This window comes from Filicampus tigris, chromosome 3, assembly GCF_054856515.1.
Source record: "Filicampus tigris isolate MCC_2025a chromosome 3, RoL_Ftig_1.0, whole genome shotgun sequence".
Taxonomy (NCBI): Eukaryota; Metazoa; Chordata; class Actinopteri; order Syngnathiformes; family Syngnathidae; genus Filicampus; species Filicampus tigris.
The window spans coordinates 28,775,651-28,791,388 of record NC_141219.1 but is presented as its reverse complement, the minus strand read 5'-3'; the positions used below and the strand labels follow the sequence as shown (position 1 = coordinate 28,791,388).

The 15,738-nt window shown below is 37.9% G+C and overlaps 2 protein-coding genes and 1 long non-coding RNA gene across 3 annotated transcripts in view; 1 reads left to right on the top strand and 2 right to left on the bottom strand.

Annotated features, from left to right (window-relative positions):
• Positions 1 to 15,738, bottom strand: part of dis3l (DIS3 like exosome 3'-5' exoribonuclease) — a 35,841-nt gene that overhangs the window by 19,246 nt on the left and 857 nt on the right. The window contains exons 2-4 of the mRNA XM_086025418.1: positions 15,224 to 15,377; positions 3,175 to 3,303; positions 797 to 932 (exon numbers count right to left, since the gene is read on the bottom strand). Of these exons, the coding sequence (XP_085881544.1) occupies positions 797 to 932; positions 3,175 to 3,303; positions 15,224 to 15,377 (419 nt within the window). The remainder of the gene's footprint in view (positions 1 to 796; positions 933 to 3,174; positions 3,304 to 15,223; positions 15,378 to 15,738) is intronic.
• Positions 9,290 to 15,210, bottom strand: LOC147150539 (uncharacterized). Its single transcript, XR_015086108.1, has 3 exons — positions 10,525 to 15,210; positions 9,858 to 10,167; positions 9,290 to 9,711 (listed from the first exon to the last, which is right to left on the bottom strand). It is a non-coding gene; the product is annotated as an uncharacterized LOC147150539 (long non-coding RNA).
• The window catches only part of LOC147150535 (multiple epidermal growth factor-like domains protein 11), a 143,608-nt gene continuing 141,175 nt past the window's right edge, over positions 13,306 to 15,738 (top strand). The window contains exon 1 of the mRNA XM_086025415.1: positions 13,306 to 13,435. The gene's annotated coding sequence lies outside the window, so the exon portion shown is untranslated. The remainder of the gene's footprint in view (positions 13,436 to 15,738) is intronic.

Genomic DNA, 15,738 nt, shown 5'->3' with positions numbered 1-15,738 from the left:
GCGGAATGTCGCCTGTGATGGTAGCCTTGGAAGCATCCGTGCTGCTGGGACCCAACTGTGGGCTCTCCTTAACCTTACCACAAAAAAGATGAATATTATATCAAACTCATCTTATATCATTACCAGTAAAAAATAAATAAAAAAGGATTAAAAAAAAAGGATTCTAAAGAATCAATTTTTTTTTTTTTTTTTTTTAAATGCACCCCATGCGCACATGCACATGCAGCGAATACTCTCATAACTTCCGCTAACAACACAGGCTAAACTTAGCTCCTCCTTACTATACAAAACTTGTCTCTCCGCCAAGATGCAGCACTTCAAGGTAGTTCCTCGACACCAATGTACTACTTTTCTACTAGACAGGGTTCTGGCACCATTTTGTGGCATTTTAGGGAGGTTCAAAGGACACAAAACGTGCAAATAGGTGAGTTTTTCACCAAATAGCTGGGGATCCTCACAAATGTCCAAATAGTTATCAAATCGTGAATGAGGAGAATTTATACATTTGAAGAAAATGTGTGATGTGCAAATCACATCCAACATGAAATGTGCCAAACACATTTCTGCTTTTTCTTTTTCACATTTCTGCAAGCTCCCAGCTTCAAAATGATTGATGTACACAGTGCATAAGCTAAACAATTAATGTCTACCATTCTCTATGGACAGTTGAATTGATAGATTAGTCATCAACTTCAGAGGTCAATGATTGTATCGAATAAAATATTAGTGTCATTGCAAACGTGCCCAATGTATTACAGCTGTGATGTGGGAGGCCTGGCTGTGTTCAGTCCTGTACCTGGACAGAGATGACGTAAACTCCAGAGTGGAGGCTGCTGTACTGAGCAATGATGTCCTGGTCCTCTGTGATTATCACTACATCAATCATACCAGCGAGGTGGTTATAGTACCAAACTGCTGCAGAGTACACACACCTGCATACACAAACAAACATGGAGCAAAGTCGCTACATCTTCTACACTATGAGTGGGGTGGAAAAAAGGTGCAATCAGTTACAAATTAAAACTAACAATGCTCATTACAACTATTGCAGGTGATCTTTAAAAACAGTGGTGAGAAAAACACAGTGCATGGGCCGCATTCAAACTATATTTGATCTGTCCCATGATACAATTGTAGAAACCAAGGTTATTATAGTTAACAAAAACTAACAAAGTAATTCAAATTGAAAAAACATTTTCGTTAGTGAAATAAAATAAAAACAAAAATGCTTTAAAAAAAAAGAAATTAATTAAACTGCATATTAAAACTTTTTTTTTGCAATATTAAACCTTATTAACATTTCTCTCTTGAACATGCTCAAAGTTCAAACCTTACTAAGAAAAATAAGTATACTTAATTATTGTTATTGTTGATATTATTTGTATTATACTAATTATCAATATTGTTAATATTATTATAATTTATAACGAAACATATGTCAAAACCTGTTTTAACCTTCCTGTTATGTTGTGAATCAAATTGACCCATTTAGAACATCTAGAAAGATAAAAAAGGATTCAATTTTGTCTTGTCGGTTCGTACGCTGTAAAAAACAGCATATAAAATAGCATTGTAAAAAAAATCTGCGATGTAGAGAGTCTGCGAAAGGTGAACCGCGATATAGCGAGGGACCACTGTATTGATGGAGAAAATTAGCAATATTGGAAAGTTTGATAAATATCTGGTGCATTCCCAAAATAATGCCCCTGGTTCATTTTAATGCATGTAAGGAAGGGATGTGGGCCATTGGTTGCACCCACCAGTTGCTAGTAACCGATTGCTTGTCTAAATGTCTTTTATCATTTTTTTCTCCTTAGGTGACCCTAATAAGCCGTCACAGAAAAAAAGAAAAAAAAAGGCCACTGTTAGGCAGGCCGCGAGCGAGCGTGTGAGCGCCACCCTCTTCCTCATCCAACAGCAAGACGTCCCAACATCCATCAGGCTGGTTAGATGGCCGTGAATGTGGCGTCCACACTTGGATATTTATTGATTGATTGATTGATTTCAACAGAAAGGACGTGACCTGACCCGCTACACAGACAGGCTTCCGCCTTCGCATCCGGCGGCTGATTATTTACTATGTGCTGCAGCACCGGCCTTGTCTGACACAGAGCAAGCAAAACGGGCATCGTCAGTGACGATTGACTGACCTTCCATCAGTTTGACTCTTGCGAGAATGACTGATTCTACGTCATGGCTCCGCTTCTTGCAGACAAGTATGCCTGCGCACGTTAGCTATAATGCCGTCTCGTCAAATAAGTTCTGCGAGCTTTTATAAGCTTGCTTTAATACAACCAGTGTAATGTGGATGCAATAGTTTTCCTTCTGAACACTACAGGTACACTGTAAGTTTATAAAACTAACTAAAACTAACTAGGGTTATGTCCTTCATTTTCATTTTGTCACTTAATACATACATGTGCTTTTGGGGTTCATTTTAAATGTATTTATTTTGTCATTGCCTTATACATCCGTACAAAAGAAGGAAGGTCGAACAGTCGTTTCAGAATTATATTTGACTTAACTTTATGACAACCCTTCTTACCTATTTTTTCTTTTATCTTGCACTCAACAAATACTTCATATTTGTTACCACAGTTTAAAAAACTAAAACTATTCCTAGAACTATTAATAAAAAATAAAAACGAAGCATTTTTAAAGAAAAAACAAATAAAAACTAACAAAGCTGCTCTAACGAAAAACTAACGAACTCTAACAGAATTAAAAAAAAATTTAAAAAAGCAAAAAACGAAATAAAAACCATAATGAAAAATCCTAAACTATTTCAAAACCCTGCTTGAAACACAGAAAACCTCAGAGGAACTGCCATAAAGAGAACCAAACCATAACCCTCAAATGCCCATAACATGTAATGTTTGCATTACATCCATCCATTTTTTATAGCGCTTGTCCTTGGGCTGGTCGCAAGCCAATCGCAAAGAATGTTACGTTATATATTTTCAAGGTTATAGAATGGCACTTGACTAAAAATCGAATTCCCAAGAGTACTAAGAACATACTGTAGGTTAAAACTATAGCATACTGAGTTCAACAAGTACAGTAGTCGGTTGCACACTTGGCTTTTCTGTGCAGCACTCGATTTAGATCTGCACACATCACCAATGTAAAGGCTCGGACTTATGTTGAGTGTCAAGTGTTTTGGGAGCATCTCACCTAGTCTGCCACTGTTCTTGACTCTCCCCATTCTCCCGCTGACAGAAGGAAAACTCTTGAAATTCATTCGCAAACAGAATGCAGTCATGTCGGGGGTCTTTCAGCAGGTTTCGCAGGCGGTTATATTGTCTGCTCAGAGACATATGAGAACAGAGAAAAAAAAAAAAAGAGTTGAGACAGAAGCAACAATCCTTATCAAATGAAAATGTTTTCACCTGATAAAAACAGTACAAAAGTAGTATGGTTAAGGTGAAAGTACAAGTGTCAAAATAATCGATTAATCGACAGTTAATTGATTATCAAATTAATTAGGGCTGTCACAAACTCATCTTTTTAGAATTGATTATTCTATCAATTGCCACCTCGCCTCCCTCCAATGTTCCCAGTTCCTCGCCCCTCAAAACAGTGAATGCAACCCGAAAGTTGTTCTCATGGCATCTTATTTTATTGCAGTGAAACAGCGTGCACAGCTACAAATGTCTTTGTGGAAACATGAAAGTGGCCAAACATTGGTTTTGCGAGCAGCAATTCAATTTTGAAAAAAATGTAAAAGTTTCAAGGCATGCATTTTTGTTTCGACCAAATTTTGTGGTCAACACAACCGACCGAGTTGGTTGACTTTTTTCCCCAGTCCCAAAAATTAATCGACAACTATTTTAATAGTCAAGTAATTGTTGAAATTCATTGTTTAACTCTGATTTCAGCCTCTCAACAGTAATTATTCTCTGATTTCTGTAGTCCTTCACAAAAGCAGACTGATTATCTTTTGTGTTTAATCAAAATAAGGCTACGTTCACATTGCAGGTCATGATGCCCAATTCAGATTTTGCGTTAAAGCCGATCTTTTTATATACTCATTCACATAACAAAAACAACACCGTCTGTGATGTGACACGCTTGCGCATAAATCACGACATCGAATGACGTGCACAAAAAAAAAAAAAAAAAAAGTCATGTGGCACATTGTAGGGGCTCATCATTGTATCATCTCACATCGCTCGAGTAGCGAGGTGGGAGGATTTGGAGAATATGAGGCATTGCTTCCCGATCTCTTTATTTTATGCAGACATCTACGAAAGATGACGTCACTGCACTGCTGCATGTCATAAATGCCATCTGCATGGCTGAATTACTACTATCACCACATATGTCAACTTAATGCATCATGTTTCAAGTTGGATCAAATCAACGTTAAAAGTACAGATAATGCTGTAACAAAAACAACGTTGCAGATTCGCAGGCAATCATCAGTAGTCTTCCTCCGGAGCACTCTCTCCTGCTCACGGGGAGTGCATATGGGGATTTATAAATATACATACTATACACAAAATACGAAAGAAACAAATCGTACTCTTCACACTGCATGATAAAAAAAAAAATCTGATACGTGTCGCAAATGGGCAAACAAATCGGATTTGAGCTGCAATGTAAAGATAGCACAAAACAATTGCAAGCATCTGCTTTTACTTTAGAAAACAACGACCAAAGAAGTCACTGAATCAGTTTCAAAAAGGTTGGCGAGTGCAACAACAATCCCTCCCATGTTATTGCATAATTGTTTTTTAGGTGTTATTTTTGTCATCACTAAAGAATAGCAAATAAACAACAATAATTTGTTAATAAACAGTAATCAAGAACATTTGTTTTGTGATACACAATGATGCAAAATCAAGTTTTATCTGGTTATTTGATTAACCGATGGACTAATCGATTCTAAAAATATTCAATATTGACGGCCCTTGGTGGTAGCACTGTGGAAGAGCTCTCTTCTTAAACTTTGAGCAAAAAACGAAACCCCCTACTGCACCTCATCCTGTGTCACCAGTGAGTAAATGGGCTGTGCCTGTGTACTTTTCATCATCATTGGGTGAATGAAGCAACAAATTAGACCATTCAAAACTTTGGTAAATCTCTTTTGCCAGAGAGCACTGCTGCTGCTTCACATGGACACATCCATCCGTCAACATATCAAAAGCAAAAACACTTGGGTGGTGGGGTTTGACCCTGCTGAGTTGCTATATTCTATGACTTGTGCTGCAGATTAGTCGCATACTGTTATTAAAAGGCTGCTAATATGAAGATCTCTTTTTGTTACGGCTCATAGCTAACATGAATGATTGATTTTCACGTACTAAAACTGAGCTGTTCAACGGGAATACTAAGTAAGTGTTAAAGAATCAATTTGAGTCAAAAATCTGGACTGTAATATGGTTAGCTCGTGTTACTTGAATGACTGCTTTATAGAGTACTATATTTAAATACTGTAATTATTTATTACAAAACTGAATGTCAGATGACTCTTTTATTCTCACTTATATTCTTTTTATCCCCAGATACCCAACTCTTCCTTTCAACACAGTATTTTTCTCATTCTCCTCACGTACAGTTTTCTCACCTCCACGTGGCAACATAGATGTTGTAAGTATGGGCTAAAAGATGTACACATCAAAATGTAACACAGTTCAAGTGTAGTTCTTATTAATTCACAATTCATGTAATGTTTAAATGGTTCACAATATGTTGCTTAATTGTTTAGAGTAATCATGTTAAAGGCATATGTTATTTGATTTACAATACAAAAAACTCAGGCAGACAATGTCTGATCTCAAACAAGGTTGGAAGTGTACATTTTTCAGGTATTGTTGTACATTATGCATTTTGAAAAGGAGGTGGATTTTTTTAGTGCCTTTTTTTGGAACGTCATGTAAGTTGTTAAACTAATAAACTCAATCTGAAAGGCAGCTTGTTATACAAATAACCTAATTGATTTGTTATTCTTCGTCTTCGTCCACAGGTGCTGTGTGAATGTGGTCTTGCAAATTGTGTGACCGTTTATTATCAACCAGGTATGAGTTATTAAAACATTGTAGGCTGAGGCAAGTGCAGTTTGAAAGTGATGTACAATTTTTGGTGAATAGTTATTGTTACTATGGTTGCTTTTAATAAGTCATTGCACTGATAGTTTGCACTTGGCTCTGTTGAGCTGAATTGTTTCAGACATTTTGGAAAGCTTTATTGAACTTGTTTTTTTTGCCTCATGTCATGCTTTATATGCAAATTATTTTTTTTACAACTGAAAATTCTACAAGCCTTTTACTTTTTACAGAGGAGAGGCGTGAGACGCTTTAGAAAGATGGAATTTTGTTTGTGCATTAACAAAAAGAGTTCAAATTGGTCCATAAGGATGTGTTCTGTCCTGTAAGAGCTTCAATACTTGGACTATGATATTTGAGAGGCTTTAAAAGGATACTTCACTAATTTTTCTTTAATTTGATAACATTTATTTTGCATGTACAATTAACACCTTTAAAAAGACATTTTACCATTTGCTGTCGACTAAAAATGACATCACGTGTTGAGCTCAGGTAACAACCAATCACGGCTTGGTCTTAACTGTACATGAAAAATGTTATCTAATTCATGATGAACAAAATATCATTAACTTTTTACTGCTGAAAATGTGTACATTAGTAAAGGATTCTTGAATGTTAATACATTGGTTCAATCAACAAGGTGGTCTGATTGTTCTAATGCATCATTATGATTGTAGTGAATGTAAAAGAATGACATGAATGTGATGTATTTTGATTAATTTTGTTTATTACAAAAGCATAAATAAAATCTACTTCAAACAAATATATGCCATTTGTTTTGTATAGGTAACCTGATTATTATGCAATTCAAACAATATACTTTATGTGTTTTAAATAAATACTCTCATTATTATTAATTTAGAGTAATTATACTTTATTGATACTAAATACATAAAATTGAGGATTATGCATTTCAAATAAATAAAACATTATTACACTAATGAATATATATCACATAAGGTTTATTTGGTAAGTTTGTGTTAAAATTATCTAAAAAAAAAAATTAATGGGAATTTGTCATGTAATAAAATTACATAAATCTTACAAGTTAGGCTTAAATATTTCTGTGAGTGTGTGTACCTGAATGGTGCTTCCTTAATTCAACTTGAAAAGGTAATTTTTTTTCAAAATAAAGATATACTTTTAAAGCACTCATAGAGCGCAGACCTCTGCTTAGCAAAACAATTTCCCCGTATAGTATCCTTGACATATTTTCTAGTTTTATTGTCCACAAACAAACACAACCAGCAACATAACCTCTTTGGTGGACGTAATAAAAATGTGAGTGGATTATTTTTTACATCAATTTAAATGTATTTTATTTATTTCTCTTCTACACCAAAAGGTCTTCAAAGCAATGAACCTCCAGGTTACTAAGTATAAAACATTTCGCCGGCATGACAGATCTTTTATTGAACCGGCAGTTGTTCATCACTGGAAACTCCAGAGGCGGTTAGATTCTGCAGCGACTGTGTGAAGAAGGCAAAGTTATGCTTGGCGGGGACATGAGGGCTGACTCCCCAGGTATTCTGTTACTGGAATATTGCAAATATATGAAGTCTGGAGACCGAAGTTAAAAAGTGCACACTAATTTCAATATTTGAACAAACTATTTTAACAGGTCACTCAGCAAAGTATGGGAGTTATACCATGATGGATCTCAAGACAAACACAGTTGTGGACTTGCAACTGGTCCAGGTGAGATTTTGAAAAGTGTTAACCTTGTCACGTGGATTGAAAATCAAAGTCCATTTTGTATTTTCTCATAATCTGTTTTTTCTATGTTGTCAGAGCAATGAGGTTGGTGGTAGCTACCATATGGAGAAAGAGGGCCTTAAGAAGAGCCTGGCACTGATGGAGTCGCGTGGCATCACCATTGACTGCATTGTCACAGATCGTCATCCACAAGTTTCTCAGGGAGCGAAAGACAACACACTACTATGATGTCTGGCACATGACAAAAGGTATTTATTTAGATTTTCTGTCTGTTGATAACGCCTCAGGTTTCCCCTCCTCACAGGTTAAGGGTCTGGGCATCATCCTTGACAGCACTTTATAATTCCACTAAGATATCAATAACACCACCCTTTCAGCCCACTTCCACATGTGCAACATGAACCGTTTCAACACCTTCCCCACATCAAACACCACCTAATTCAGACCACCACCTAATTTGTGAACAGACATGTCATCTGCCATGTGGATAGTTGTAACTCAAATCTCCTTTTTTCCAAATGGTCCAGAACTCTGCCACCAATATCATTACCCAAACTCCATCCGACATGGTAGTGCAAAAATGGCTTGTTATTTTACTAAATGGATTGTATGTTTCTCTCACTGTAGGAATTGCAAAGAAACTGGATGTGATCAGCAAGACGAAGGGCTGCGAAAAACTCAAAAAGTGGATGAATAGCATCAACAACCACATCTACAGGACTGCAGCTTCCTGTACATCTGGTCCGGAGAGAATTGCAAGGTGGAATGCGATTCTGAACCATGTGCGAAACATCCATACATATGAGGATCCTCTTTACCCAATTTGTGAGCATGAAATCCGCAAGACAACGGACAAAAACAAATGGCTCCAAGCAGGTATATTACCAATGCAGACAACAACACAGCTACAGTGAATTCCACCTGAAATTATACTGTACTATAAAAGATATTATTTTCTAAAATGATGTTTCCATGTCGTTCACAGAATCACCATCTTTTGACAACTTGGCAAGGTTGCTTTCAAAAAAATGAACGCTGAAGGATGTCGTAAAACTAAGCCCTCACCTACAAACTTCATCTTTGGAATCTTTTCATTCCGTCATCCTTCATTTTGCCCCCAAAAATGTTGTCTTTCCCTTCATTGGAATGCTATGCAGGTAAAAAAAAAGTGTATATATGACACCTGATTCCAATTGTATTCATTGTTACTATTATTCACACGCCCTGCGATTGGCTGGCAACCAATTCAGGGTGTCCCCTGCCTACTGCCCGAAGACGGCTGGGATAGGCTCCAGCACGCCAGGCGACCCTTGTGAGGTTAAGCGGTATCGATAATGGATGGATATTATTCACATATTTTTCGTAATGCTAATGTAATCTGGCTGCAATGCATTACAACGAAAATGCTGAGACTCGCTTCAAACTTTCCTTTCCGAAAGCACTTCAGGGGGAGTGAAGAGCCAAACCTCTGAAGACAAAGTCAACGTATGGTAAGGGTTCATTAAATTCAAACAATTGTTTTGGGGTTTAAATGTATTTATCTCTATATATTACATGAAATATGTACAAAGACATAATACCACAAAAATAAACACAATTTAACCAAAGATATTTGTATGTTACAGGTTATGTTGAAGACTTGATGGACCTCATTTTTCATTAAGTGTTTTCCAATCCCGTGCCACACACTGCTCCAATGTTGGCCATCCCTGTGCCTGAGGACCTATCAGCCCAGCATGAGAGACCCGACAAGGAGAAGGTTGTTGCCAGTTAAGTGTCCAGGTTCAGACGAGGGCCCGTTTGAATCCGGTGTACTGGCTGTCGTCCTCTGGAAATTCAGAGCGGATGCGAAGGACCACACAACGCTGGAATAACCACCCTGATTGTGCGCCCGAGGAGTCCCCAGCAACAGCTCACAAAAGAATGATATGCCAGATTCCTGAAATAACTACAATAAAAAAAAAAATTCAGTGTGGTTATTGCATGATTAATTTTAATTTCACAAATTTCTGTTACTAATATAAGATTTTTTTCCTCACAATTTTGTTGTTTATTCACAAGACTGTAAATTAAATCGTTCTCAATATATCTTACCGGTGAATTGTTCTGTAGTGCAGTGGCCCGTAATCTGTTCTGTAAATCTGCATAGAATTTTGCAATGAGTACACATTCAGGCAGACAGGTTACAATCCTGGATGGTCAACCATACACTGCAACTCTCCTTCAACTTTATGAAGTCTTCTCATGACCTTATGGTATTTTTGAATGGTAAGTAGAATATTGAGGTGTGATACAAATAGCAAATTGGTATTCAGAATCGTAGTGGAATGAAACCATGGAAATTTCCCGACAGCAAATATTCTCTGCTTCTGTTGGCATAGTGGCACAATTCCCACAGAGGCACCTATCAAAAAGCACAAGGCAGATGAGATGAGATTACCCAGTACTGAATAGCCCACATGGATAAAACACAGTGAAATTTGCCATTTCCATAGTTTGCATAGAGCAGTTAGTTTTACAAGTGGATGCACTCGATTTGGGTACAATTTACAGTGATTACATCACTTACATGTAATAAACAGAGCACTGCCAGCTTGCATGGAGCATTTAGTTTTGTATTACAAGTGGATGCACTTGATTCGGATACAATTTACAGTGATTACCTCACTTGTAATAAACAGCACCGCCAGCTACACAAATTAGCGCTATGACTAGCTAATGTTGTATTAACCCAAACAACCAAACACAATTGACAACTGACCATTCTGGTGCATCCTGCTGTAGCCGTCGGGTCACTTCTTCTTCTGGTGACTCACCATCTGGGTCGGATTCAGGATCGTACTGAAATGCACGTACTGTGCGTTCACTGTGTTGAGCCATTTCTGTCAACTCTCGCATCGGCAACACAAGCTAACTTCGATGTGATGACGTAGTTGACCAGAGGCAATCACCAGATGCTAACATACGTACAAGTAACAACACTATACTTATACAGTGGTACCTCTACTTACGAAATTAATTGGTTCTGGAAGAAATTTCTTAAGTACAAAATTTTGTAAGTAGAGACGCGTTTTCCATGTAAATGCCCTAATCCGTTCCAAGCCCCCCAATATTGAGACATAAATGTTTTATAATCATAAAAATGCATGAAAACATTATACAAATACATGTTAGAATTAGATTATTGCACAGTAAATTCGAGTTGTGCATCATGTAAAAAACCAAAGAATAGAGTAAGGAATAAAAATGATGGTCGTTTACCTTTTAATTGCTGTCCTCATCGCTTTTTGCCCTCTTCGGTTCATGTTCTCTCTCAGAAGTGATTTTTGCCTGGCGTTTTGTAAAGAACTGATTTAATAACGTGGCGACTGTCGATACATTATGGTTATCTATCCACCCATCCATCTACCTGTCTATCTGCACACATAGACACATACGGTAGAGGTCCCTCTTAGCCAATGGGATGCCAGGAAGATGCTAGGCTAGCCAATGGCAGGGCAGCTATGAGTACCGGTAAGTTACGTTCAGGAAACTCTGGAGCTGTGTGTCGCAGCCCATACTGCTAGTAGCAGCCCATACTGCGAGCATCACCCCATACTTTTACCTTTCGGATCCTGAAATTTCTTTCGTAACTAGAGGCAATATTTTCCTGTTGAGGCGTTTCGTAACTTGAAAATTTCGTATGAAGAGACGTTCGTAAGTAGAGGTACCACTGTACATGCATTCAGGAACCTCGGAAACTACATGAGTTGCACTACTACAGAATATTGATATATCCTTGTCCAGGATACTTGTGGAGACTGAAGTGTGATTGGAGTATAGCTGAACACACACAAAAAAAAAACTTTTTTGATTGGGCACCTAATTTAGAAATAGATTTGATAACTGTCATTAAACAGACAATAATGTAATAATACCTATTATAATAACATTTTGTACATACACACGTGGCGTTTGGTGATCACCTACTGATGAGCACAAAAGCATGTGTCAATATTTCTTTAAGTGCGGACGTGAAAGACTCAGTGTGTAAACAAGCACATGGAGCAGGCATGCCCTGGCCACGCCTCGGCCGCGCCTTGGACACGCCCACCAAAATCTGCTCGTTTCATCCTAGGCTGTCAGTGACCTTCCTATTGGAGCCTATAATTTGACAACTAGGTGGAATTTCTTGAAAAAGTGTTTCGATACAGTATTAGGGAGTCCAGAGGATGTTTGTTTTTGTCACTGCAAAGGTCATATTAGCGGCCCTTTAAGACAATAGTGTGCTCAAAACAAAACAACAAATATGCCATTTGTCTGCAAGTGCAGCCATCCTGTCTATGTCAGACAACCTGTTGGTGGAGTGGATGTGCCGCAATATGTGACTATCTCAGCTATTGTGCTTGTCTTCATATGGACTGAAACATGAATGCTTCAGCGATGCTCCATTTGTTGCGTTGATACAGAGCTATATGTTGACTTTTGAGGCATACAGTAGTGAGAAGCTTCGCTTAGCCTGGCTGTCCTCCACAACATGATTTTGCTTAAATAGTGACACGTTTCTACTTCCGCCTTCAGCAGTAACATTGGCTGCTGATATGCTACTCTCTCGTGCAATTGGGCTCATATTTGACTGGACTGTATGATATGGAATAGATTTAAGTATATGATCCCGATTTGAGTTTGAAACATTCATTGTATTTGACTAACAAGCAAAGCAGCTTCAGTAAAATTAAACTCACACATCTTGCAATGTCATGTGTTCAAAGGATCAGAAAGTGTAATTTCTGGCCCAGTATGACATCAGCATTAACTCTACCAGCTATGTTGACCTAACACTGTAACAAGTAAAACTTCATCCTATTAATGATGCAACATTTTAGAAGAGCGCAGTAAGCAGAAACGTTCACCAAATTGCAATGGAAGCAGTCATGTGGGACTCCTTCTTTCTACAATATTCATCAAGCTTGTCAACGACAGTCCTGGATGTTTATGTTGGAGGGGTGCATATCAAGTCATCGGCTCATTCTCATTTAGCTTCATCAGCAGAGGTCTGATTTAATGAGGCTGACCGCTGTCAACGCTTGCCTTCTGTAGCAAAAGCTTAGATATAGATATTGGATCAGAGACTATTGATTCCAATTTATTCCACAAGACGACTAATTGTTTTTTTACCATTTACATTGAGAGTTGATTTAATTTCAAACTAATCACTTTTGCGCCAAGTGACTGCTGTGTACCTTTGTGAACAAAGTTCAAAATGACTGTTAAAAGTTAAGAGTTTAGACATCAGTCCTTCTGACCTTTTAATAACCAACCTCTGGGGCTCGAGCCATTAAACGGTATCCTGTGTAGCACATGCACGCCAGCCACTGGCAGATCTGCGAGGTGGCAGTTGCCATTGCCACCAAAGTCCTTAGCACTTTGGACTGGCACAAATGACTTAGGGTGTAACGGTACACGTGGGTTTACTAATACGTTTCGGTATGGAATGTTCGGTTTGGTCCACTTATTAGTGCGAGATTATGCACAGGCGCTATTGACTGTTGCACACGAGAGAGGAGGGCGGCGGCACTAAAGGGGAGCAAACGAATACGCAAACAAGCCAGAGCTCGAAGGTCCTCCCGTACACTGCGGTCTCCTGTTTGGGAACATTCTGGCTGTCCTGTTAAAATCGCCGATGGGGAAAGGTACGTGTATAAGTCCCAAAGTTGCTACATGAGATCGGCGACTGTGCTGTGGGTAGTACGTCTAACATAATAACACTTAAAACAACATCATCCGAATTTGAATGTTTCTTAGACGAGGAAGCAAGCAGTCTTTTTAGCCAGAAACAAACAGCACTCTCCTTCGTTCTCCGCAGCTCCTCTCACTAGCCGTACGATGCATTCATGAACCCCGGAAACATCACAACTCAGCAAAACACAAATCCCACCACAACACAGGTGTAACCCAATTCGTTACAATATGCTGTTGCACATTCAAAGATTTTAATGCCTAAAAAGTGTAAATAATATCATAAAGACTTTAAAGCTACTATATTTCATTATAAAAAGAATTTTAATATAGTTAGCAATAATTGTAACTGTTATTGTATGTATTTTTTTCATCACAAAATGTGTATATTTGTACTGTAAATGACAACTTGTCTTTAACTTAACTTGAACTTAGATGTGTCATAGTCATAGGCTGTTGCTGCTGAGTGTTTACAGATTTCAGTGTCTTAATAATTTTAAAAAATTAAGAAATCCTTATTGTTTATTCTGGTGTGATTTCTTAGAATATCACCCGAATAGTTCACTTTTATTTATTTTTTCTAAAGAATATACCGTTTACTTATCATATTTTCAAAATAAACATATTAACATCTTTAAATTCTCTCTACACTACAAAAATATACCGAACCGAAGTTTCCAAGAAACCAAACCGAACTGAAATGTGATTTAGCATACCGTTCTCCGGGTACTCCAGTTTCCTCCCACATTGACTGACACGTTGATTGGACACTCAAAATTGCCCCTAGGTGTGATTGTGAGTGCGGATGTTTGTCTCTGTGTGCCCTGCGATTGGCTGGCAACCAATTCAGGGTGTCCCCCACCTACTGCCCGAAGACAGCTGGGATAGGCTCCAGCACGCCCGTGACCCTTGTGAGGATAAGCGGTAGGGATAATGAATGAATGAATGAACGAATAACATGTCTGGAAACAACTGACGAGACAAAATAACATGAGGAGACTGATTGGTCATGTATCATGTAGGTGGGTTCTGTCTTTTGACAGCCATCTAGGAAGTATTTGGAAGTGCTGTAACACTGAGCTTTGCCATGTTGGTTATGATATTGCCCTTTTGGTTGTTTGTTTTTAATAAAATACTCCATAAACTCCCACTGGAGGAACGACGGATACAACTTACACTTTTCTCTTTCCGTTCATTGTACACAAACTTACACAATGATTTTGACCGGGACTATGCTATGACTTTTATGTTTGTTTAAAAAAAAAAAAAACTTTTATCTTTACAACTTTTCCCCTGTAATATCACTTTTTTCCCCCTGTAACATTTCCGCCCTTTTCCTTTTGACCCAAACACTGCTTGGTCAAATTCCAAAAAGCATGAAGCAAAAATGTTTTTGAATTTTCAGTTTTCAAGTGCTTGGGGAAGATATTGTCAGGGATCCAATGGAGCAACTGTGCTCCAGAAATTATTTGACTTTAATAAAATAAAAGGATAACACTTCTCGTGTCGGCCAAGTATCTAATTCTGGGGAAAAAAGAGGTAAGCAAAGCAAAGCCAAAAATTGTTGGTGTGTAAGTTTTACGATTGGACAATTTTATTGCAGTTTGAAAAAGCAAGCTAACTGTATGGCCATTGAGTAACCTCAGATTTAAAGATTTTCAAGCCTAGAGAATAAAACCAAACACACTTAAAATTGTTAAAAAGTATCGATACTATAAATTGAAAAAAAATAGTGTACACACCTACGTCCTTTGCAGTGATGGACAGCTTGACAGGCTGTCTGGGTGATGATGATGCCCTGCAGCTCTCTGAACTCCAAGATCTCCTGGTAGTCAACCACCACTCCGACATCAGGCACCACATAGTGGGTCAAATCTCCCGGCAACACCTTGCCATCTGTGAAAGGTGGAGCATGGGATTCAAAAGGGTAGTATTTTTGCTCCCTTTCCCAGCTACAGTATTATTTAGTATATTAAATATTCATTTTCTTTAAATTCTCTCTACACTACAGCATGACAACATGTACTAGCGCAGACAATCATTTACTGTATTCGCATTCTTATCAACGTGTATTCTTCAACACTAAAACATCACTTGTGTCATCCAATATAGGGGCTGTATAAAAGGTGATGTCATTATGCACAAAATAATGCTTGTAAATGCAAATATTATTATTGCATTTGGACCTATTAAATACTTTTCATTGTTGTGGTTGTAGTTTTCACTAACTTCACTACAGCACGGTGTTCCAGTGTGT